Here is a 23,875-nt window from a genome sequence, read left to right as displayed (position 1 = left end):
CTTGTTGTGGATCACCAGACACTTTTATAACATTTCAGCCCCTGAAGAGCTGATTTGTTTATGAGAAAGAAATTTTATTTAATAAATATGTTTTACCTGAACTCAACATGTCAACATCTAGAAAAAAAAAAGTTTAATATAAAAAAAGATTTCATACTTTTGTTGTGCATGTGTGTGTGTGTGTGTGTGTGTGTGTGTGTGTACCTGGTCCCTCGGCAGCATCGGTGCTCTGAGATCTCCTGATGGCGGGGTTGGCAGAGTGGGAGCTGTACTGGTACAGCTGGTTTCCTCTGTCGTCCTGCTGGCTTATCTGTGTGAGGTCATGCATACTCAAGCTACGCAGCTTCTCTGTGATGGCTCCCTGACCCTGTCATACACACAGACACCAATGTTAACATCACGAGCAAACTGCACTGAACACAATCCAACAGGGATGAAGTGAGTGGGTGTCTACAGACTGAGTAACACAACTTAAGAGTGTGGAGAGCCCAGTGTTTCCCACTGAGTATCTGTTGGCTTGAGGCTGTTTGGGTGAAGAGATCTTTATTGCAGCTAAAAAAAAATCTTTGTGTTTATATATACAGACACAAGCACAGAAGTGTATTTGCCGACAACGTTCAAATTTCTGGCCTAATATTACACATTGCAACTACTGACTCTGTATTGGCCACATTTGACTGGAAGCAGCTTGACAACAAAAAAACATTTGAGAGCTGTAATGTAAACAACCTGAGCAAACATTAACTGAGACCTTGAGAGCATTACGGCACTGACTGATACTATACTGCAGTGCAAACCGTGGCCCAATGGAGGGCCTTGGGAGGTATTGCAGGTGGGTCTAAGCCTGGGATATAAAATTCTACCATTTAGCAAAATCATCAAAATATATACTTTGTTCTGGGGGAAAAAAATCTTAATTAAAAGATAATAAAATATACCTAATAAAGTATGATTTCTAATATTGTTTTCCAAATTGTAATGTTATTTGGGCAAAATGTATTTGTGAACAGAAAGTAGGCCGAAATGATCATCATGGTTTTGAGAGCACAACTATTTACAATGATTAATCATGGATTTAAGGACAAAACAGTTTTATTTTCTTCACTTCAATGTTGTTCTGCATTCCTGCCAATTTACAAATCTGGGTGTGGGAACTGATGTCTTCGGGTCGCTCCACAGATGAGACAGAGAGACTTGTCCAGAAGACAAAACAGACTTCTGAGTCCCGACTACATAATGTACTGTTCCTATTGTTTGCACTTTCACTTTCTTTACTGGTATTCAGCACTTCCACGTAAGTGACAGTCCTGCAGCCACATACACGACCATTGTTAGTTCTGTATGCGTTTCCGATCTTTTACCTATAGAACGTTGGTGTTTGGACTCAACTGTCTGGAGAAAACTAGGTCCCCACTGAGCTACAGCTGCTAAACAACTGTTTTAAACTCATCACTCATCCAGTTCTCAGCTCTCACTTGTCCACTGGTATAGAATATTAAAACAAGTCTCAAAATAATATTACTGTAATTATATAATATTATAATTAAAGTGGTAAGGCAGACAGACTGGTAGTGACAACAGCAACTGTGTCTGTCTTCAGCTGGCTGGCAGATAAGCAGATTATAGTTTAACAACCTCTGATCTTTCCAGAAGCTTTGTTATTATTTAGAGACATGAAGGAGAGAGAGAGAGAGAGAGAGAGAGAGAGAGAGAGAGAGAGAGAGAGAGCCCTGTCATGGAAATTTAAATATAATAAGAACAGAATTTTACAATATGTACAGAAAAATATCTTTGGAGTAGTGAAACCAATTTGCACATTTACATGGAGATCAATATTTTGATATTGACCCGATTAGGCCAATAGTCTGAATAAGACTGTCATGCAAACACCATTTCTGATTACCTTAACCCAAATAAGTCATACCTGGAATAGCCTATAATCGAGTATTGCAACCTTGTATATGATGTAAACATCTTAATCGCATATATACTTCTTAATTGCATTGTAGCGTCCTATTGGAGTTTTCACTGCATGGAACTGTGGAATAAAGTTGGACATAATGACGTGGTGGACATAATGAGTTGTAATCTAGCCCTGCTCCCTAACATGGAAATGGAAATATGAATTGAATATTCTATTAGCAACTCATGTAAACACCAACTACATCTACAACAGTTTAGGCAATTAACTTCCCAAACAGTGTTCAGGTTGTCCCTAAACAGCCTGACAATATTATCTGATGTCTGAAAAAAAACAAAAAACAAATAGGATACTCTAGACATATTAATACTAATATGGACAGTGAAGAAAGTGTTATGGTCCTCAGAGCTAGTGTGACAAGAAACCTTCTACAATGATAAAGACGTCATAATGGACATGGCTCACAAAATGAACACAGGAAAGACAACACAGCGAGAAAAAACGAACGGAGGAGATTTTTGAGAAATATTAAAGCAAGAGAAAGAAGAAATAGGAAGAATAGATAATGTGTTAAACTGAAATGAAAATATTAGACACGGGGAAAAAAAAAAAATCACATCCCAACAACGAATCTAAATGAAGAAAATTTATGTTGTAAATATTTTCAGTGAAATGTATTTTTGCAAAAACACACAAATTCTTTATTACCACACTGGAAAGAAGGTGGAAATAAACACTGAAATGTATTCCTGGCTACCAGGTCTGGTAAAAGAACAGAAATGGATGGGGAACAGTGGAATAATGCTGGTGTGAAATGGGAACATTCTGTCCATGCTGCAACACTGACTGGTTTTTACCTCCTACAGCAGCCTGCTGACACACAGAAACCCTGAAGAAAGACGGATGTCAGTACAGGGAGAGAGAGAAAGAAACAGTCACAAGAAGGTTAGCTAGTAAGAAAGCTCGAGCACATCCACATATCACCGTGACCAAAATCCTTTCAAACTATACAGTGTGGCTTTCCGTCTTCTTAAAACCAGATCAGAGGAAGTCCAGGAGAACTGATTCAGTCTTTCCTCTTATTACCTGTAATGCACTTCCATAAATTTGTATTAGCAGGAGCATGTAATTGTGTGTATACTAGTATTTTCCCCAAAGGACTTGTTGTACAGTGTTCAGGGTATATTATTTTTCTTCAGGAAGTCAGCTCATGTTATCTTGAATAAGCAAACATGACTTTTCACTATAGTCTTTTTTAGTCTGTTACAGAATATTCTGTTACTGCGGTTGTACGCATGTCTTTTAAACCCTGTGTTTGGATCCAGGGATTTTGACATCCCTGACATACTTGTAAATATAGTTGAAACCAATCTGTTCCTTCACACCTGTGGAGGATTTGTAGATGCAATTTAAAATCAGCCGCAGGCAACATGCACATCAATATGCAACATGCATGCTGCATGCATAATGAATTGTCCATTATATTTGCTGTACTAGCCTTCAGTGAGTCTCAGGACTGTCTTATTTATTAAAAATCACATCAGCCATGGTTTAAATGCTCAGATGGATCTGTAAAAACAAACCACAGCTCTAGTATCTGAGCTGTTTGCATACAGAAGGATTTAATGTGCAATCCAGGTGGTTTTATTGAACTAGTAAAGGTTCATCAACTTCCAATTAAAAGATAAAAAGCCTTTAAAGTATTTCAAATAGCACTATGACCTAAAACGGTTGTGATGAAACATAGAGGGCAAGAAAAGAAAACAGACAGTAAAGACAGAGAGGCAACAGAAATATAGGAAAGAGTGGGAAGACTGAACAAACAGAACTTTTCAGCCAGAGAAAAGATAAATAGAGACACACAAGGCATGGTAGAGAGAGTATGAGATTTAGTGATTAATTCTTTCTACAGGGCACGTATAGCCTTTTTATAAAAACAGTCTATGGGTAGAGCATTTTCACACCTGGAAGTCCAGATCATGGTCAGAACCAAGGCTCATGTCTTTATCTGAGTGTTTACATTTGATCTGTTTAGTTTAGGTTTCACATTGTAATTTATGGAACGAGACTTTTGTATGACATATGTACCTCCTGTCATCATCGCCTACGTGGGCTACATCTACCTATACTGGACATTGGTTGATTTGTAAATGGCTGTGCGTCTGATGTCGGTTGGGCGGTCTCATTTATTGTGTTGCTACTGTAATATGATTATGGTATTACTACCACCAAATTGAACGTCCTCTGCATTGAAAAATGATATGATCGGTGGGGAAAACTACAAGCAATCTTGTGAGCCGCTTCTGCTTCTTTTTCTTCTATTGTTTGATGTTGACTCAACTTCCTGCAATTGGTCTGAAAGCCTGAACTATCCAATCAAGACGACATGTCCTTTTTTTCCTACTTCCTGCAGGTTACTGTTTTCACAGTGCCACCCAAGATAATTGTGATTGGTTTTGGAAGCGTCTCTACGTGTGTATCCACATGTACACAATACACATCATGTCCTGGTTTAAGAATACTGGATTTGAGAAGCTTGTTCTTGGTTCTGGTCTTAAAAAAAACTTCAAAATGTTAAGCAGAGTACCCCAAATGAAACTGTGATAGTGTGGCATGTAAACACCTGAATAAGGAGCTTAGAAGGGAACCAGGTATCCTATGAGGGTGCAGGCATGACTCTTTCAGCTGGAGGTGCTGTGACAAACTTATCCTCTTTTCCCAGCTTTTAAATGTGAACAGAAGCACTACAGGACTTTCAAAATACATTAATGACAATTCGAATAAAATAAGCATTTATTTTATTTTAACTGTGTAAGTCGCTCCACATGGTTTATTTGCAGCACGAACAGAATGTGCTGTTTTGTGATCCACATCAATCTGGTTTAAAGCAGCATTAAGCTGGATGGGTTCACCCATTGTTCCATCTAAACATCATATCAGGATATGATTTAAATTGAATACATCACTTCCTGCCTCTACTTGCTGCACCCGGCTGCTCCACGTCTCGCCTGAATAATGCGAAAGATTTGTTCCTGTGTGAACGTGTCCGTGCAGAGAACCTCTGGCTGGGTTGTGCATGTGTGGGTCCAGAAAGAAATTCTTTGGGAGACCAAATTCTTTCAAATTCTTTCTTGACTTTACTAGCAGGTCATGTCTGAAAACGGCAATAAAAAAGGTAAAAAAAAGGTAAAAGGAGACTCAGCTAAAAGGAGGTCTGAAAGCCTGCTTCAACTTTTCTGCTCACAACACCCATTCTCCAACACCATTTGCTTGAACTACTTTTGCTTACAAAAATAAAAAGATTGCTTTCTTTTAGAGTTACAACAATTATTCAGGTAATCAACTGAACGGATTTAAAAAAACAGACACTATATTGATAAAATCTGGACAAGCAAGATCTTATACAGAGATGCTATATTGTTTTGTATCACAGTAAATTAAATATCTTCGGGATTTGGACTTATGAAGATGTCTTCTCGCAAATCTGATCAGAAGTTAAAGGTCTACATGTCAATCAAGAGTAATCATCATCAATAATCATTAACTGCAATCATGCTCATGTTTACTATCTTCTACATTTAACTATACTTATTTAATTAGATCTTGCTGAACATGCTAGATGGCCTTTACTGTTAATGTGGATCTAACAACCTGACATGATTAATTCTGCTTAGTGGTGGATTCCCACTGCCTGGGATTACCTCAGTGCAGTCAATCCTGAGACAAGAGCTCAGCAGGGATTTTCTGATACACTCAGGTATTCACGCAATGCTGATATAACCAGCCAAACATGCTTCATTAGCACTGACTCTGCAGTACATGGTAGCTGACGGATAACACAGAGGATATAAGAGCATAGTGTTTTTGATATGTTAAGTTAAGTTTTTGTGCAGGATTTGTTGTTGTGTTTAATGCACCTCTCCAGCATTTTTTTTTTTAAGTTCTCCTTTGTGTGATTTGGCATCAGGACATTCTGTGCCAATAGGTTGAATTTGAAAAAACAATCTTCTTAATTGCTCTACCGTACAAAGCAGGTAGAGGGTGCTGTTGTATCGAAAGCAAAAAACATCAAAGCGCTCACTGCATTTATCAAAGGCAGATACTCCTCAGTAAGGAAGGGGAGAGGCGGGGGAGACAGGAAGTGATGGGATTTATAGGACATGTCTCAATTTGATAACATACCACAAGAGTGAGATTTCACAACTGCCTCAGCCATGCTACTGTTGCTTTCTTTTTAATTACAAGAACAAAAATAAAATATATATATACACACACATGATGAAAATAATGACACATTAAATTTAAAAGAAGATCAAGTAGAATGTAAAACAGAAAGTTTAATGTTCATAGACCAAGTAGAGACACTTGCCTTGACAGCTGCACTGACGGCGGCGGTGGCTGCGATGCTCAGTCCCTGCTTGCCAAAGTTCACCATGGTTTCATAGCTTCTCTCTTTGGCCTGTACAATGTACTCATCTATTTCCTGGAGCGAAATTTTCAGTTAACACTTTTCTTATAGACAGTTCAAATCAATATATATACATATACACACACACATAATCAAGTATACAGAGGTAGCAATAGAGGGATGGATAAGTGATCTTACCCTCTCTCTGGAGGACAGCAGTGGGTGCAGACACTTTCTGTAAATGAGACTGGCTCCTCTGGTGTAGGGGGACAGTAGCCATACCACAAAGGCTATCTTCAGCTCATAGTACAGAGGAAACCTGGAAATGTGCACACACAGAAGATGCATCCAATCATTAATGAGGGTTGATATTAACTTAGTCATTCATATTTGTGGGGATGGGACAACAGTCAACGTTTAAAACACAAATGGATGAAAGGTTTCACATCAATCTACACTAAACAATACACAATGCTAAAGTTAAAAGTTCTTTTAAAAATTGAAATCTCCTACTTAAAACAGCATTCTGGCACCTTGCTGTGTTATTGTGCTTCCTGTTTGCTTCAATTATCCTTCAGATGAGTGTAGAACTTAACTGGAGTCCACTTGTAGAAACCTGAACTGTAGTTTAGAAAGACACCTATGTGACACCAATATAAAGGTCCCGAAAAAACTGAAGTCCAGCAAACTCCCTGTACTCCTACTATATAAGAAAAAAGAAAAAAGAATAATAACTTAATATTAATATTAACTGTGAAACAGAAGAAGGTTGGAGCCAGCAGGGCTCTTTCTACTACCATCAGGGTAGCACTACATCAATCAGGCCTTTATGGTAGAGTGGATAGACAGAAGCCACCGTGAGTCAAAGACAAATGACAGACCACTTGGAGTTTGTCAAACAGCATTTGGAGGAGTGAGAGAACACGAGGAAACAGATTCTCTGGTCTGATGAGACTGACGGTTAACCCTTTGAGCAGAACTCAACAAACATTATGCCCGGTGAACACACCAACTGTCCATACTGTGTGTGTGTTACTCATGTTGTGGGGACCTAAATCTGTTTACAGAGTCACATTATGGGGTCTTGTCTTCCTTATGGGGATAAAAAACAAGTCCCCATAAATTAAATCATAAAATTTTGACTTATGAACATTTTTACGGTAATGTTAAGGTTAGGATAAGGGTTGTGGTTAGACAACTACAGTTAAAGTTAGAGTTAGTCTACAGGAAATCCATGCACTAAGGCTTATATGGTGCCCGCTGGCCCACCCTTAGCAGCGCCACTGCATCCAGGCGCATTACTCTGTGCCGGTCATCAAGCGACTCTGCCACTCTGCTCTTTCTAATCACTCACATGTAAAACTGATCTTTATAAAACCTGCTGAATTCATATTTATGTTCCTCGATAAACTGGGTGTTGCTTTTTCTGCAACAATGAAGTTACAACACAACATTGCATCATAATCTGCGGGAAGAACTTCTCTTCTGTCTGCAGGAGTTTGTGTGTGTGTGTGTCTGCTTATCTCTGTCGCAAAACTGACATTATGTTATTACAGTTTTTTTCGATTGCATAAACACTAAAATCAAAAGTATTACACAATTATCAAAACCTTACACTCAAGGAGCAAAACATGGGCCCAGATTTGCACCACTATAAGCACAATGTCAGCTTCACACATTTTGCAAAACAATACACACAGTGATTTGCAAAACACTAAACACACTTGTATACATTAGACACAGAAGTATATCAAGATGTCACTTCCTTGCAATTCCAAAGCACTGACTGTCAAATGACCCCCCCTATGAGCCAGTTGGTTCAACACAGCCATCAGGTGCGCAAACACATGATTGCTTAATTGTAGACACATCAATCAGGTTTAAGCACTATACAAATGCAGCAGGTGAGTTCACCTGTCTTCAACCAAAATGGAAGGAGTCAGAAGAGGAAGAAGAGTGAGGGTGAAAGGGGGAATCCACGGAGGAGGAGAAGGAGGAAGAGGAAGAGGAAGAGGAAGAGGCCGAGGTGGAGGTAGAGGAAGACATGAAGCAGGAGGAGAACGTGCTCAAAGAAGAAGAGGACCAAATTTATCAAATGAAATTTGCGCAACACTAGTTGGCCATGTCGTGAACCACGGATTGACGCTGAAGGAGGCTGGACTAAGAGTTCAGCCAAATCTTAGCAGATATACAGTGAAATCTGTCATTGTAACCTGTACTGGATACAGAATTTTCTGTTTGTCTGATATTTGCTGAGCTTATATTGTTATGCACACTACTGTAGTAGCATGAAAACTGGGACATGTTTTGTTGTGATTCTCCATGTTGACATGTTGACTGATTTGGGAATATGGAGAGAAATTAATTATATTTTCATCAGTCTGCAGCATTGGTCTTGTGTAGTGTTTGGTGAATTTATTGTATATTTGCACTTTCTCTGTGTACTTCACTTACAGTACTCTAATCACTGAGAAGTAGAATTGCTTTAGAAGTGTTTTAGGTTAGCAACAGCAGTGTGTAACTGGTTCAAACAGAATCAAGTCCACATGAAAAACACATTTCATATGGTAACAAAACATGGTTTTGATAAATTAGTGTATAGTTTTTACAAGAGTGTTTCATTTTGCAAAGGATCTGAGGTGTTCTGCTAATTGGGTGTGTGGTTGTGCTAATTGTGTGTAGTGTTTTGAAAAACCGAGCCCTGTTTTAAAAATCTTGCTTAAGCAATCGAGAAAAACTGTAATCGATATGTCGGATCATGAATCCAGATAGTTCTGGTCACTTTAACACTGATGTCCTGGCTTAGCGCGTTTTGTGTAGCAGATGAACTATGTGAGTGCAAAATGTTGCACTTTTTTCAATGTGTTTAAATGCTTGTCTCAAACTCTTGAGCGAATCAAAAACCCCGTTGCTAGTGCGCAGGTGTGGGGGACACCGCTGGTCATTGTGGTTGAGGCTGGACAGTTTTTACCGTGAGCTTTACACCGTGGCAAACAACCGCGGTTATAATAATTCAAATTTGACATGCTAATACTAACCGTGGGTATTTTTACCGTGGTTAATCGCAAAAGCGGTAATCCCTAGTGTGTGTGTGTGTGTGTGTGTGTGTGTGTGTGTGTGTGTGTGTGTGTGTGTGTGTGTTTATATTTGACTGAAACTCACCATGCTACTGTTTGGTCAGTGATAGTCTCCACCACAGTGTAGAGGGCAAAAACAATCCAGTACATCATCCATCGCACCTACACAGAGAGAACAATGAAAAATGAAGCTGCACCGACATTTGTACTTATCAGCTGATAAGTGACATGAAGTTGCAGAAACAAAATGCCAAGGGACGTCTGAGGTAGTTTGGAAACTGTGTCATACATTTCAGAGTTTTTCAACCAGATAATATGGACAACCTACTTATATTTCAAAACTTTAATTGAAACAAGTTAAATTGCATTTGAGAAATATTTATTAAGCAATGCAATATTTCAACAATTTGATGACAAAAGCGTTATAAAATTAATGTTCAAATGACCAACTACTACATATAACTATAAACAACTATAAAACTCTTAATTTGCCTACTCAATATCATAAAGGGAATTTATCAAGATCTGATTCACCCCTGCAGCCTTCCATGTCAACTGTTATCAGTGATTAAGAAAGTCACATTGCAGACACTTGAACCACTTTGCTTTTCTTGTTTTTGTCATCACGAATCCTGCTAACAGAGGTGTTACAAGCTGAGAAATATAGAAAAACTCATTGTGTCCTGGACTCATCTATCGAGGGAACATACGCATTATGATCTAAACTAAATTAACCCTTTTTACACTTTGTGGGACCAAAGGGTTAGATCGCTTGAGGCTTGTGTGGCATTTTTCTCTTTTCTATCACCCATGATCTTGTACTCTGCCCCCTCTCAGGCCAGTGAGGTGGAGGTGAGGATTTTATAACTATTTGCCCTTTTCCGTTTTTTGCCGTCCTCCCTGCTCTCATGTTCCTCCCGTCTCTCTTTGAGGGCTTTCCTGGCTCTTCAGGCTGGATTTCCATATCAAAGCCAGCGATAGATGGTGGCAGGCAGGCAGACAGTCACATGGCAGGCTGAGGTATTAGCCTGACCTAGCTGCAGCTGCATGACTGAACACAGACTGACACTTCCAAATGTAGTGCCCATTTATACAACCTGTTTAAGGCGGGATTGTGTCTATCCTCATTCTGTATAAAAGGTACGAAAACAGAATAGTGGGGGTCACTGTTGTTTCACCTTTATGCCAACATCAGAGGGAGTCACAGTGCTGGATCAATGTCATTGTAAAAGGGAGAGCTGACATGGTGGGACTGACACCACACACACAAACACACCCAGACACACAAACACACAGAGTGAGAGAGAGAGCACCGTCTCTGCACTGCCTGCTGCACTGGTTAATTGGTGACCTCATCGTGAACTCCCTCCACACTCACAGGCTCATGGGAATGATAAATGTAAAGGAGAGAGAGTGAGTCAGAGTCAGTGAGATGGAGAGGACATCTAATTTATATGTTTCAATCTCCTTCTGCCTCCACTGCTTCTCACGCTTCTACCTCTCTTTCATCTTCCCCTTCATACTTCTCTTTACCAGCATTTTCTCTCTTGCCCTCCCTCCTTCATCTCATCAGTAGGGAGGACATTAAGACATGACCTCAGTGAAATATACCGCGGCCATTTTGCCTTCCTGAGGCAACAGCAGACATTTACTAGCCCAGTCTGTGAATAACTGCCTTCCATTAAAAGAGACAAAACACCTGACCTCAGCCAATGGTAGAGCTAAAGTTGGCAGACAGGGCATGTTGATGGACCTGGGAAGCAGGAGAGGCTGACTAGTAGACAGAAAGGCTATAGTCCACCAGTTAAAAAGTCATTTTAAATGATTACTATCTTTTGTTATGGTTGCTTTTTATGAAAGTCATGCCACAGCATAAAATAATGGTTACAGAATATACATTTACTGACTGATTATATTATTAATCAGGAAAATAATCTATTAATCAATTTATCCTTTGGTTTATAAAATGCCACAAAATACCCATAACCCAAGTGGATAAACTCTAATGGCAAAGCCAAAATTCAGTCAGACCCCTATATTCAACTCCACAGAGGACAATTTCACATATTCATATTTAATCAGCTTAAAGCTGTGAACTGTTTTTCTATTCAGTTACTGCTGCTTTCCAGTTAGACTGGGATCCAAAATAGTTCAGTACAGAAATCCATTTATCTGAAGCAGAGTCAAACACTGTAGCCTAGGGGTCAGAAGTTTTAACTGTCCACGTTCATCACTTAACTACTCCTATGTCTGCAGTGAAGAGGTAGCAGAAGAGAAGTGAGGCATAGTACAGAGAGATGATATTTCTAACTGAGTGATGAGGTCCGGTTCAGGAGGTGGAGTGAAGGAAGCAACATATAAAAGAAGGGAAAAGAGGTTGTTTAGATCTCTGGTTTTACTTTTAGTAGAGGTGAGGGTGTTCAATAAGACACTGATAGAGAGATGCATTCATCAGCATGCAGCCACAGGTGCTGTATGGATGTACACAGAAACACTAGCTAAAGCCATAAAAACTAAATAAGAGGGCTGGGCCTCAGGAATGAATTTTAAGAGCCAACTTTGTGATGAACTGAAATAACCCCTAGCAGGGTGTGCTGCAACTCAAGTCATATAAAAGCAGCCACAGGCCTGTTTCAGCTGAAGAACCACTATCTTAAAGTAATGAACTCTGTTTCATCAACATATACATAAAAATCCTTACATGTGCTTGAGGGTCAATTAAAGAATAAGTTAAATTTTGTGATTTTTGTATGGTTAATGATCACACCGGAGGCTTGTGTGCAAACAGCAGTATATAATCAGTATATGGATCATCTTCTTGTGCGATCCAGACTTCATTCATTGATTCAGCACTTCTCTTGACCTTTTCTGAAGAGGGCGCTGAGTGCAAAGTGAACAATTTCATTCTTGCCTTCATTGAGGGAATAAGTTTGATTAAAGTAATTGAACCTGTTTAGACCTGGTATCAAGTACATCAGTTCACACCTGGCAATTAATCCTGAATGTGTCTCATGTGATCAGGCATCACTCCACCACTCTATATGCAATAAACACAGGTCATTTCTGTTCACAAAAAACAAATTCTATTGTTTTCAGCAAGACTGAGTAAATAGATGTGTCTGTTATCAATGTATTTGTGAGGAGCGATAGAGAGGGAGAGAGCAGAGGAATAGGGACTGAAAATAGGAATAGGAAATCAATAGATAGGGGTCAGTGTTTATATTGTGGAGGTGGCCACAAATAAATCAATGTATTGGCACTGAGAAGTGTAAAATTCTTTGGATTCAAAATGAAACTTTAGCGGCTTAGACGTCAGCTGAGATGCATTGAGAACGCATCTTTATGCATTTACACCTGTTCTTAGGGCTGTCCACTTGCCAGTCAGACAAATAACAATAATAATAATAATAATAATAGAAAGGAAATATTTTTGTCAAACCATACAAATGAGAGAGAGAAAGATATTACTTTATCACTGTTGTGAGAAAAAATTGATACCGTCACAGCCCTAGGTGTTATTTTGGAATAAAGACATGTATTTGAGTCCTTGTCCTTCTGGTGTTTCTTTTTTGCATTTGACTAGTTTTTCTTGTTACCTTACAAGCTCTGATGAAGAAGAGAAAACACTGTTGCAGGGATAATGATCCAACATTGCACAACCAAGGGAATACAAATGACCATGTGATACCTTAGTATTTTAGAAGCATTCAAATTGGACATCCTGGTGATTTTTTTGTGACGACTGATACCAATTTCCATACTTTCTATTTCCTTCCTTGCAGTACAACAAGGAAGCGAAGGAATCAGTAAAAGCAGAGAGAAGACAAAAGAAGCAGAGCGAGAGATAGACAGAGCAGTGGCTCAAAGGAGAGTCACTGCTATCTGCTTCTGGTGCTGGTGTGTTAAAGCTGTGTGTGAATGTGTTACTAACTCAGCCGACTGTGGTTTCACTCTCACTGGCATTAGTTACATCATCCAACTTCTTTTAGAAAACACATTTAAACCCTTCAATATATACGCAGCACAGATTCACGTCAAAAACTGGGCTGATAGGAAAAAAGGTTGTCACGATAGTTTAGCGTTATGCATTTACATTTCTAGTCACATTCATATAGCACTTCTCTCACATTTTCACATTTGCAGTCAGAAGCATAACAGTTACTGTTTTTTATACAGAATCAAGCAAAAATAAACCATATCCATAAAAATCTCATTAACTTACATATTCCTTGACATTTTTGGTCTTGACAGCTTTGTAAGAGTAATATGCAGGATACAGGGTCCCGAACAGCAGTCTGCAGGGAGAAAAAACACAGCATGGAGCCCATCATTTCTATACTGGTACATAATGACCACACTTAGCAATTTACTACGATGTTCTTATTACCTGCAAACACAAAGGCACTAATGAATAAACCTGTCTGAATGGGATATGGATAGATTAAAACAAACTATAGAATAGGAGAATGGTTAAAATTGTGTTAGCAAGTTTGCATAGGCTCAAAAAAACACAACTGTTTTGTTTTTTTATAAAAGTACAGTTTAAAGTCTACAGCACGTCTCCACATTTATGATCCAATTTCTACAGTCAATCAGTTTTCACACTGAAAACAAAGTGGCAGTTCTGTATAATTCTAAGTACAAACTGAGGCTTCTAGACAAAATTGTGATTTTCCAGTTAAAAGCCATCATCTGTGCGTGCAGAACAATCTGGTGACTTATTTATATCCTGCAATGATCGGGTGTTGGGTTCTGACCCAGAGTCTGAAAACCACTGGAACACAAGACAGTGACTCAATGTTTCCTCTGTAATCTTCTGCAGCGGCGGCGGTGGCTGGGGGTAATGTGGGGTTTGGTTCCATGCCTGCTCCACTGCAGGTTTCAACATGACCTTAGTCTACTGAAGTCTTCTTTTTTTTCTTTTGCACTCCGATACACAATGTTTGCTACATACAAATAAATATTGTTTGAATTTGATTGTGTTTAGGCAGCAGTGTTTCTGTACTGCTACTACTACAAATGCATTAATTGGAAACAGAATGGAAACAGAATGCTTTACATTCTGGGAATCTGTAAATGGACAGCTATCATGCTCCTTTCCTGTGGAATCATCTCCCAGTTTTAATCCTGGAGGCAGACAACCTCTCTATGATTCAGAGTTGACTTAAAACCTTCCTTTTTGATAAAGCTTGTAGTTAGAGCTGGCACAGGTCTACCTTAGACCAGCTCTTAATTATGCTGCTATAGGCCTCACATATCATTGCTTTTGTTTGTATTTGCCCCTGCATTTACTGTTTTTTAAAAACATGTAATGTGTTGCACACAGTATGTGTGTGTGCGTTGTGCGTGTGTGCGCGTGCGTGCATGCAGGATTGTAGATCTAATTAGCTTCAATGTGATTAGATGTCCTAGGAATCTGGGTATCCCAAAATGCAAGGAGGTCACCAACAAACAAAAAACATGAGAGAGTGAGACAGGAGAAGCATCACTATGGTAGGAATAAGATCCATGTACATTTTACTAGCCATCAGATACCTAGCTGAAATAGTGAGCTGGCCACAAGAAAAACAAAACAATGAGCTCTGTAGAGCTGAGGAGAACAACATATTCAATCCTCACTCTTTATGGTTTCATCACTGAGTGGCACCTTTCATATTATATGGAGGTTTTTGATCCTTTGTGAAATTCCAAATATAAAAATGATCCTTAATGGGGCAACAGTAGAATAGCTTTGCAGTGCTGGAGAATGGTCTGGCTGCTTACATTAATATTCTGCTATAGGGGAAAACATGCCCTGGCTTGTTATTACTTTAACCAATATAGGATTGGGGAGGCCTCACTGTCATGCAAAGAAAACAGAGAAAAAACAGTAAGACGTATGTCAACTGTTGATTACTTTATGATTCAGGTTTTCACCAAATACTGCCATTTTCGGGACATACAGTGCAGCTCAGAGGTTGCTCTCAGTTTTCCAATTGCAAAGGGGAATTTCTTCTATTTGTCAGTTTTGCAATTAATCATTCATCTGACCGCTAGCTGGCCGGTCAGGTTGATGACGTCTTCCAAGCCAACTGTGTGTCCATATATCCATGTGCCTCTTCTTATTGGAGGTTTTGGTACTCAGAATGGCACATATGATCACAACAGCACATTTCTCCCTTGGTAGCATTTTTAGCAAAGAAACAACTTGTTCTTCTTTAACAATGATCAGAGCACTCCGCAGAGACTGAGAAAAACGTACAGTGTGAGCAGTCACATCATGGCTAGACGATTGGTCCGTATAGTGCAAGCAAATAAATCATGAACTTTGGCTTTCCATCTCAGATTATTTACTTGTACAGTGCGAGGTGGAATTCAGCAATAACATTTCTAAATTGGCACAGAATATGGCCATCTTAAGACACAGAAAGAATCTAGACTCTAGATTCAGACTCTATGACTGCCTAATTTGACACAAAATACAAAAATATTAGATATATTCTGCACAAGGTATAAGTACAACGTTCTAGCTTCAGCCCATATAATTTGGGTTGCCACACATTTTACAAATCTGAAGGGACCTAGATATGCCAAGAATGTCAAAAAGGATGCACTGATACCCTGGTTTTGGCTCATTTGCTTGCCCTGTTGCGGGAACCCTGCAAGGAGGAATGAGGCACCGTGTTTGGAAATTTAATGGATGTACTCAGAGGAGCATGGAATCCTTCAGCTAAAGTTAAACTATAAAGGTCTAGAGGTAAGACAATTTCCTATAACAGCAATGAATCAGAAACACTGTATATAGTCTTGTATACAGACATACTCCCTCAGACCAGGGCCCTGAGTAGCAGGCAAGCCGCCAACAACCACAGAGGTTTATTTCCCTGCTGTTGCTATAGAAACAGCAAAGCTGCCACTGCTCCAGAACCCTCTTCTTGTGTCTACATTTCCTTGTCACACTGTATTTGCAATTAATTTGCTTTATTTGTAGAAATGTAGGGTAAAAGCCCAAACCTTGAAAGTTTGTAAATGAAGCCCTTTCCTTTCTTTCAGTAGCATGTGGCCATGTTTGTATGCATGAGGTGAGCACTGTTCTTCTTGTAGGATAATTTGTTGGTCAGGAAAACGGTGAATGGGTCTGAATGTTTCCTCTGGTAAAGCTTTGCAATCAAGAACAGGAAGACCAAGCCTCAAGTGGACAGGACTTTCTACTGACAGTCACATCAGTGGATACAAATTTCAAAGTACTGGGTCCTCATAAAACCAGAAAATCCTATGCTGGAGAATCCTGACGAGTAATTTGGTGGATTACGTCGTTTGGATACATTTAGCTGTTTGGACAGGAAAGGATTACTTCTGCTGTGATTACATTGCTAAATGCCACTCTCACAAACTATTCACGCAAGTGCATATTCCTGGAGTGAAGAGTATCTTTAGGGTGGTATTTCATGAATAGATAGCATTATGGATTATTTGGAAGCCAAATTGGTATGTAATTTCATTATAATTATTTCTTTCTGTATTTTATTACTTTCCTCTGTGTTTGTCTATCTTGTATCATACATAACTAGCTGATAGTGGTGTGTTTTATATTAAGATAACAGATAACTTTTAGGGGGAAAAAACTTAAAATGCCACTCACTAAAATCACCTATTCAAAAATATATTTTTTTCTATTGAGTTCTCTTGTCGACAGAATAACGTCTTGAAGGTTTTTTCACAGTGTTGACGATTGTTTTCTGAAAGAAATGATCTCTGTAGGCTAACGTTACATTGAACCAATTTAAGTCATAGCACATGTGGCTGGAGCGCAACCAGCCAGTGCTCCCTCTTCTCACAGAACAGCTGGCCGGTGGAGGCTGCACAGTCATCGCCACTATCGGAGCTCCACCAGTAATGGTAGTTTGCAAAACCTCCTATCAGCGCAGTAGTCGGCCAAACCAATGAATTAGTCGACCACTACTGGAAATAGCGTTATGGTATAATTAAGACAAATGGTGAGTGAGAGCAAAGTTTGTAAAGGATATCCCCATTGCTTTGTGATTCAACAGCCTAACTTCGCACTCCATGTGATGTCTCTACAAAGTTAGAAATGTAACAATAATAGGTGACATGAGACTTCGTCTTGAATACATTATTAAACAGCTAATAAAGTGTTGCTAATGTTACATAAACCACGGTTCTTATTACCACCTTTGACTTAGATACCTTAGATAACATGTTTAAATACTGATAATTAGCTACACCTTCCTTCTCCTCTGATACCTCCTGTAATGCTACAGCTAAACAAGGAGTTGACGGGATTGCCTTCTTCGGTATGTGGCCCATTAAACCCTGTCAGTCTGAATATATGTAATGACTATCATTGGTTCACTGCAGTTCCAAAGAGGAAAGGTGTTGACTGATTATTTCACTCATGTCAAAAACCCCAATGGAGATTTATTAGAGAGTCTTTAAAGAATACATGTTTTCATACTGTCATTATGGGTTATTGGGTGTCGATGGATAAAATGGCAATCAATTTTGAATTGAATCTACAAAACAATCAAATGTATAATGAAATGCACTAGAGAGACGATTGTGCATTTGTTTTATATAGGCTACTATATATAAAGTATTGTATATTAGTTCTGCCAGTTTAATAAAATGTGCCATTGCTTCAGTGTAGAGCTCTCTCTCACACACAAACACTCGTCTGTCACAGTCAAACTGACCATCCACAGTACCGAGAGAAATCCTTCCGTGTCAGTGGGCAGGTAAAACATCCATCAAGATTTTAGAGTACTTGGCAGGCAGACAGAGTTCAACAATTCCAGTTCGAGCACTTTAAGGGGGCTCATTCACACAACAGTATACGAAATGAGTTTGGTCAAAATTCATCATTGTGTTTTTGAGCTACGTTTTGACTTCTGTAAAAGGGTCTGAATTTGTTCTGAGGTCACTGTAGCTTCCTGGTTATTTGGTGCTGGAAAGGTATATTGCTACACTACTCTGACCTTCCAATACCTTACACGAGATTCCTTTATATTATTCAAGGTCTTAAATGTACATCTATTTCTTTCTGACTCACTTAGAGCCAGCAGGGACATTCTCTCCATAAAACAAAACACAAAAGTTGGACGTGCAAAGAAATGTTCTTGAAACAATTTGTTGAAAAGCAGGGCCCCCTCTTCATTTCAAAACTACCATCTCTGTATTTCCCTTCTCTCCCTCCTCATTCTCCTTCTTCTCATTTCAACACATTCTCCCCCACTCTCTTTGCCTGCAGCTGAGAAAATAGCCTGTTGCTTTTAGATGGGCCTTGACTCTGGGCTGCAGGTCAATTTCCCTGGTTTCCTGACACCGTAAACCACCAACAACCAGATGGAGGAGGGGGAGGACAGGAAGACAAGAGACAGAGAGAAAGAAAGAGAGAGAGAGAGAGAACAAGGGCAATAAAAACAGGAGACACACCAAGAGGGAAGAGAGGAAGGGTGAAAAAAAAAAATCAAGAGATCTCCAAGATTTAAGCTCCCACCATCTGGTTTGAGCTTCAGGAATAAGAATTTGATTACAAGACTTTTCCCCTAAAAACACAGAGGGAGGATTGTTGAGAGAACTGCTGCTACAGCAAACGGGACTGGTTACAGTCCAGGTCTGCACCTCCCCAGAGTGTTTCCTCATAGGGAAATAAATGGCATAGATCATTTACACGGCTCTCTGAATCTCCCCACATTTAAAAACTGACTAAACACAACATTCACAAGTTCAAACTTAAGATCAGTGTTTTTTGCATATTTCTGGGCACATAAATCTCCCGAGAAAAAAAGTGCCATAGACTAAAATACCATTTAAATTAGGGCTGCACGATATTATGAAAACATGCAATATGCGATAACGTTGTTTAATATCGTGATGGCGATATGACTTGCGATAAATACAATTAAACAGTCCCTGGCTACGGACGCAAAGACACAGCTCAACAGCCGGAAAAGTCGCAAAGTCCGTCTGCAGTGCCACCAAGAGGGGGCAGACACCAGGGAGCCATGCACAGCTCCACAAGGCCACTTACAGTGTTAATTTGGGGTCTTTTTATATATTTTGGATGGTGAATAGTAAATATTTTTACAGTTTTTAGCGGCTCTGTCAGTAATTTATCGCTCCTCGTGTCTCAAGCCAGTCCGAAGTTACCACACACACACACACCACACCACACACACACACACACACACACACACACACACACACACACACACACACACACACACACACACACACACACACACACACACACACACACACACACACCGAAAATCTAGTGACATCGCGATATCAACGTGCGCGATTGCTGTATCGCAGAAGATGGCAAATGTTGCGATAAATGGTGTGTCATGCGCCAAGCATTCACACCCTGTGTGACCATATATTTGGCAAACCAGATGGAGCCATGCTGCCTAAGATGATACATTAAAGACATTCAGATCATTGACAGGATTTGACAGGAAAACTCAATAATGAGTTAAATCTTTATTCAAAGCTCTCTCTCTCTCTCTCTCTCTCTCTCTCTCTCTCTCTCTCTCTCTCTCTCTCTCTCTCTCTCTCTCTCTCTCTCTCTCTCTCTCTCTCTCTCTCTCTCTCTCTCTCTCTCTCTCTCTCTCTCTCTCTCTCTCTCTCTCTCTCTCTCTCTCTCTCTCTCTCTCTTGGACACATGTGTAAACTCAGAATTTGTAAATTTAGGAAATGAATGTGGAACTGTAGGAAATGGCGGTGCACTCGGTTTGGTTTGACGCAGCTTAAATGACAGAGACACAAGAGAGGAGGTAAATTACTGACAGAGCCGCTAAAAACTGTAAAAAAAACTTTTCACGGTCCAAACATGTATGAAAAGACCCCAAATGAACACTGTAAGAGGACATAGTGGAGCTATGCATGGCTCCCTGGTGTCTACCCCAGACTTGGTGGCGTGGCGGTCGGGCTATGCGCCTTCTTCCGGCCATGAAACTGTCCGTGGGCTCCGCGTCTGTAGCCAGGGAATGGTAATGTTTATTTTTCGCAAGTCATATCGCCATCGCTATATTAAACAACGTCATCGCATATCTTTCTACTATTGTGCAGCCCTGGACTGAATCCATCGTTAATGTACTGTCTACTGAATACAAATACAAAACACCATTAACAAACTATGGCATTTTGATTTGCAAACATAAAACACACCTGACAAAGTACAAAAAAAAAAAAAACCTGCAGGTTCAAAAATAATGTGCCCTAAATATACAAAAAATGTATCTTAGATGTAGGAAAATGTATTTACTTCAGGGCTGTTGTACAAGGTTCCTTTTAATTGTGAAGGATTTCTGTATCTCTGGTCACTTTCTAATCGACTCATTTTGAAAAGAGTTAGATTACACTGGATATGCTAAAGTTGTTGCATCTTTCCAGACTTAACTATTAAAATCATTTGGATGAAATCCTATTTGAAAACAGTTTGTAGGTTTGACTAAAAGGCTCATTCTTGCTCTGGGCTAACACTAGACTCAGATGCTTTTGACTAAGACCAAACTAGAATGTCCAGAGTTTTAGTCAACTGAAAACTGACTAAAGAAAGACTAAAAATAACATGGACTTTTTACCTAAAGATGAAATCTAAAAAGCTGACAAAATTAACACGACTTAAAAGTTGATACTGGCGGCAAGTTTTATCCCTCTCATACATTTATCTCATCTCACTTGCAATCAAATATTTTGGTGGGTACCACCTACAAGACTTAAACCCATATAGACTAATAAAAAAACTATACTACAGATTTGACATGGGTAAATTCTAGTGGTGCACCGATGTATCGGCCGTATATCGGTAGCGGCCGATATGCGCCTTGTTTACTGCCATCGGCGTATCGGTAATAAACTTGACTTTCACCGATAACATTGGCCGATGTTCATTGGTATGTTTTCTGCAGCCTGCCAATCTGGCATCCAGATTATGGTACACTGGCCGGTTTACACGGGCGCTGAAGCCGCGCAAGCGCAAAGCCAGGCGCCTCCCATCCACCCCCTGTTAAACCTTTGTGCGGTTCACATGGGCTGCGATGCGCCGCGCCGCGCCAGCGCCTTCATCGATGGTTTCGGCGTGCGGCGGCGTATCAGGAAACAGACTGAAAAATGATTTTAAACGATATAAATGACATATTTTATATGATATAAATGATCAAATATGCATCCCATACTTTGTATTCCCCTTCTGTTGTCCTGGAGTTTTAATTTTCCCAATTTTCAATAATTAAATGTCCCCCTCTGCCCATCCACTACAGCACACAAGCAGTCATATAGATAAAAGAGAGAGGGAGCGGGGCTAAAAACTTGCTTGGAGAATACGTCATTTAAGTTCCCCCGAACAGCCAGGTTACATACAACAACTAAGCGGAGAATCCGGGCTGTTGGCTTGTGGAAATCTACAGGTCAGTGTGAACCAATAACAAATGTCCAAGGTCATTATGCAAAATATGGAAATAAGAGGCAGAGGGAGTGTATACAAAGTTATGGACAGGTTATGAGGTGAAGGACGCAGAGGCACGATACTCTACCTGACCTGTATTTCAACCTAACAGTGATTAACCTTACAGGGATTCGTGACCAATGTTTGTTTCAAAAGAATGTGCTCAGTATCCACAACACAGGGCTTGTCAGTTTCAGGAGATTGAAAGGGAGAGTCATTATTTCTCCACCACTCCCTTCTGCCTTCCCATCACATTTCTATCCTCCATTACACCTCCAGCAGTAGCTGTGTAACTACTGTTTCTGCATGTGGACAGACTCAAAAAGACAGAGGGACATGAAAGAGAGGTATTACAAAAGTATGCTGCCTAGTCAAGAAATGGGCATTTTCCTGCAAAAGTAAACACATCTACGTTACCTGTGGGAAACTAATACTGAATCTGACTTCTGCTTTAAACTCAGATTCAGTGGCATGTCCCTGGCCTGGACACGGACCAAGGGTAACCTTTCTTCCCGTGTTCTAACAATGACAGGCTTGTCAGGTTATTTTGGGCAGGGCTGAGAATTCCATATTCAAGATGGCAGCTGTACCTGGCACTCCTTGGCAGATTGAACATTTACAGACATGTCCACCTCACGATACGTTCCACATTGTTACAGCTGACTCACCAGCAGCAGTCACGGTCATGATTCATACTGTAAACAAGTCTGTTGGCTTTAGACACAATAGCAAATGACCGACCACAAGGCCGAACTAGCCACATGTAACTACTTAGACCGCTAATCAGAGATGTCTGATAACCATTTGTTAACAGAAAGAATGCATGTCCCTGTTGACAAAGTGTCCGCACTAATCTAGAAAATGTAAGGACCGAGGCCACAACTTGTCCAAAGGACGGCAACAGTTAGCCAGGCCAGCTAACAAAGCTAAACCCCTCATTTTCTCCACCAAGGTAAACTTGCCATTTTAGTTGACTTTCACTAATGTTCGTAGAGTTTGTACTTACACAACGCTTCTCGAAATGATCCAGGACACCATGTTTTCTGCCTCTGTGGCTTCGGGCTGTGGCAACGGAAGAAGAGCGTCCCGGTGACAGCGGTAATGGCCGAGTCGCTGTGAACTTCTACAGCCCAAACTTCGATGAGCGAGCCTAAGACGAGCTGGTTATCTCACCGGTCATCAGCCAACCCGTATGTCTCGCCGTTCTGACTTCGTAGCCACAGCTAAGATGAGCAATATGTCCGATATGATCCCCGTTGTTTAGAAGCAGTCACTCACTCCTCAGGGTTTCCTCCTTGGCTCCTTCCCTCACTGTCTAGCTCTCCAGCGTCTGGCACAGAGCGGCGCTCACGTAGTCCGTGCCGTCACAGGAAGAGAACAACCTAACGACGCTCCTATTGGCCAGATCAGTCTGTTTACAACCGACAATAACTGTCATTGGCCAGCCACGCTTACCCATGTGACTTCTGGTTCTGATGAAGTCGGTGGGATTTTAAACTCAGCGACCTGTATGCTGATTGGTTCTTGGTCGAATCGTGGCGATTTGTAGCCAACGGGTGAGAGCGCCAGTGATCGGTGGATTTTCCAACGTTGTTGTTGGGGAAGCAGATCTTCTACTGTTTAAGAAATGGAAGGTGACCTTGTTTCAAATTCCAATGCACGCAGTAAGGGCGGATTCAGTCTTCAACAAGTATGTCTTCTGGACGCCAAAAGAGAAAACGCACGTCACTGTGTGTTTTTATTTCATTTTATTACAATTTCCAAAGGAAGTTTACATAAACATCTGGATGGTGGACCAAAGGAAGTCTCATGGGGGTGCACAGTGATTTAATACATTCATTTAAACAATCATTGGCCAAAAGACAGCTTCTCATTAAGTCAAATGCAAAAAAATAAAAGGTCACATTTTCTTGTTGCTAAACAGAAAAAGACTTCATCCTTGAAATTAAATTGTTATATAATCCTACTCACATATTCTACCATTACTGACAATAACTCATCAATTCATTTGTCTTTGC

The 23,875-nt window shown here is 40.1% G+C and overlaps 1 protein-coding gene across 1 annotated transcript in view; it reads right to left on the bottom strand.

Annotated features, from left to right (window-relative positions):
• Nucleotides 1–23,231, bottom strand: part of reep3b (receptor accessory protein 3b) — a 31,497-nt gene extending 8,266 nt beyond the window's left edge. The window contains exons 1-6 of the mRNA XM_035146828.2: nucleotides 22,864–23,231; nucleotides 13,629–13,701; nucleotides 9,492–9,568; nucleotides 6,528–6,648; nucleotides 6,291–6,404; nucleotides 205–367 (exon numbers count right to left, since the gene is read on the bottom strand). Coding sequence (XP_035002719.1) covers nucleotides 205–367; nucleotides 6,291–6,404; nucleotides 6,528–6,648; nucleotides 9,492–9,568; nucleotides 13,629–13,701; nucleotides 22,864–22,895 — 580 coding nt within the window. The 5' untranslated portion in view covers nucleotides 22,896–23,231. The remainder of the gene's footprint in view (nucleotides 1–204; nucleotides 368–6,290; nucleotides 6,405–6,527; nucleotides 6,649–9,491; nucleotides 9,569–13,628; nucleotides 13,702–22,863) is intronic.
• Nucleotides 23,232–23,875: the final 644 nt, after the last annotated feature.

The sequence above is a fragment of the Hippoglossus stenolepis genome, chromosome 21 (assembly GCF_022539355.2).
Source record: "Hippoglossus stenolepis isolate QCI-W04-F060 chromosome 21, HSTE1.2, whole genome shotgun sequence".
Taxonomy (NCBI): Eukaryota; Metazoa; Chordata; class Actinopteri; order Pleuronectiformes; family Pleuronectidae; genus Hippoglossus; species Hippoglossus stenolepis.
The sequence above is the reverse complement of the archived record's forward strand: the minus strand, read 5'-3'. Positions and strand labels throughout refer to the sequence as shown.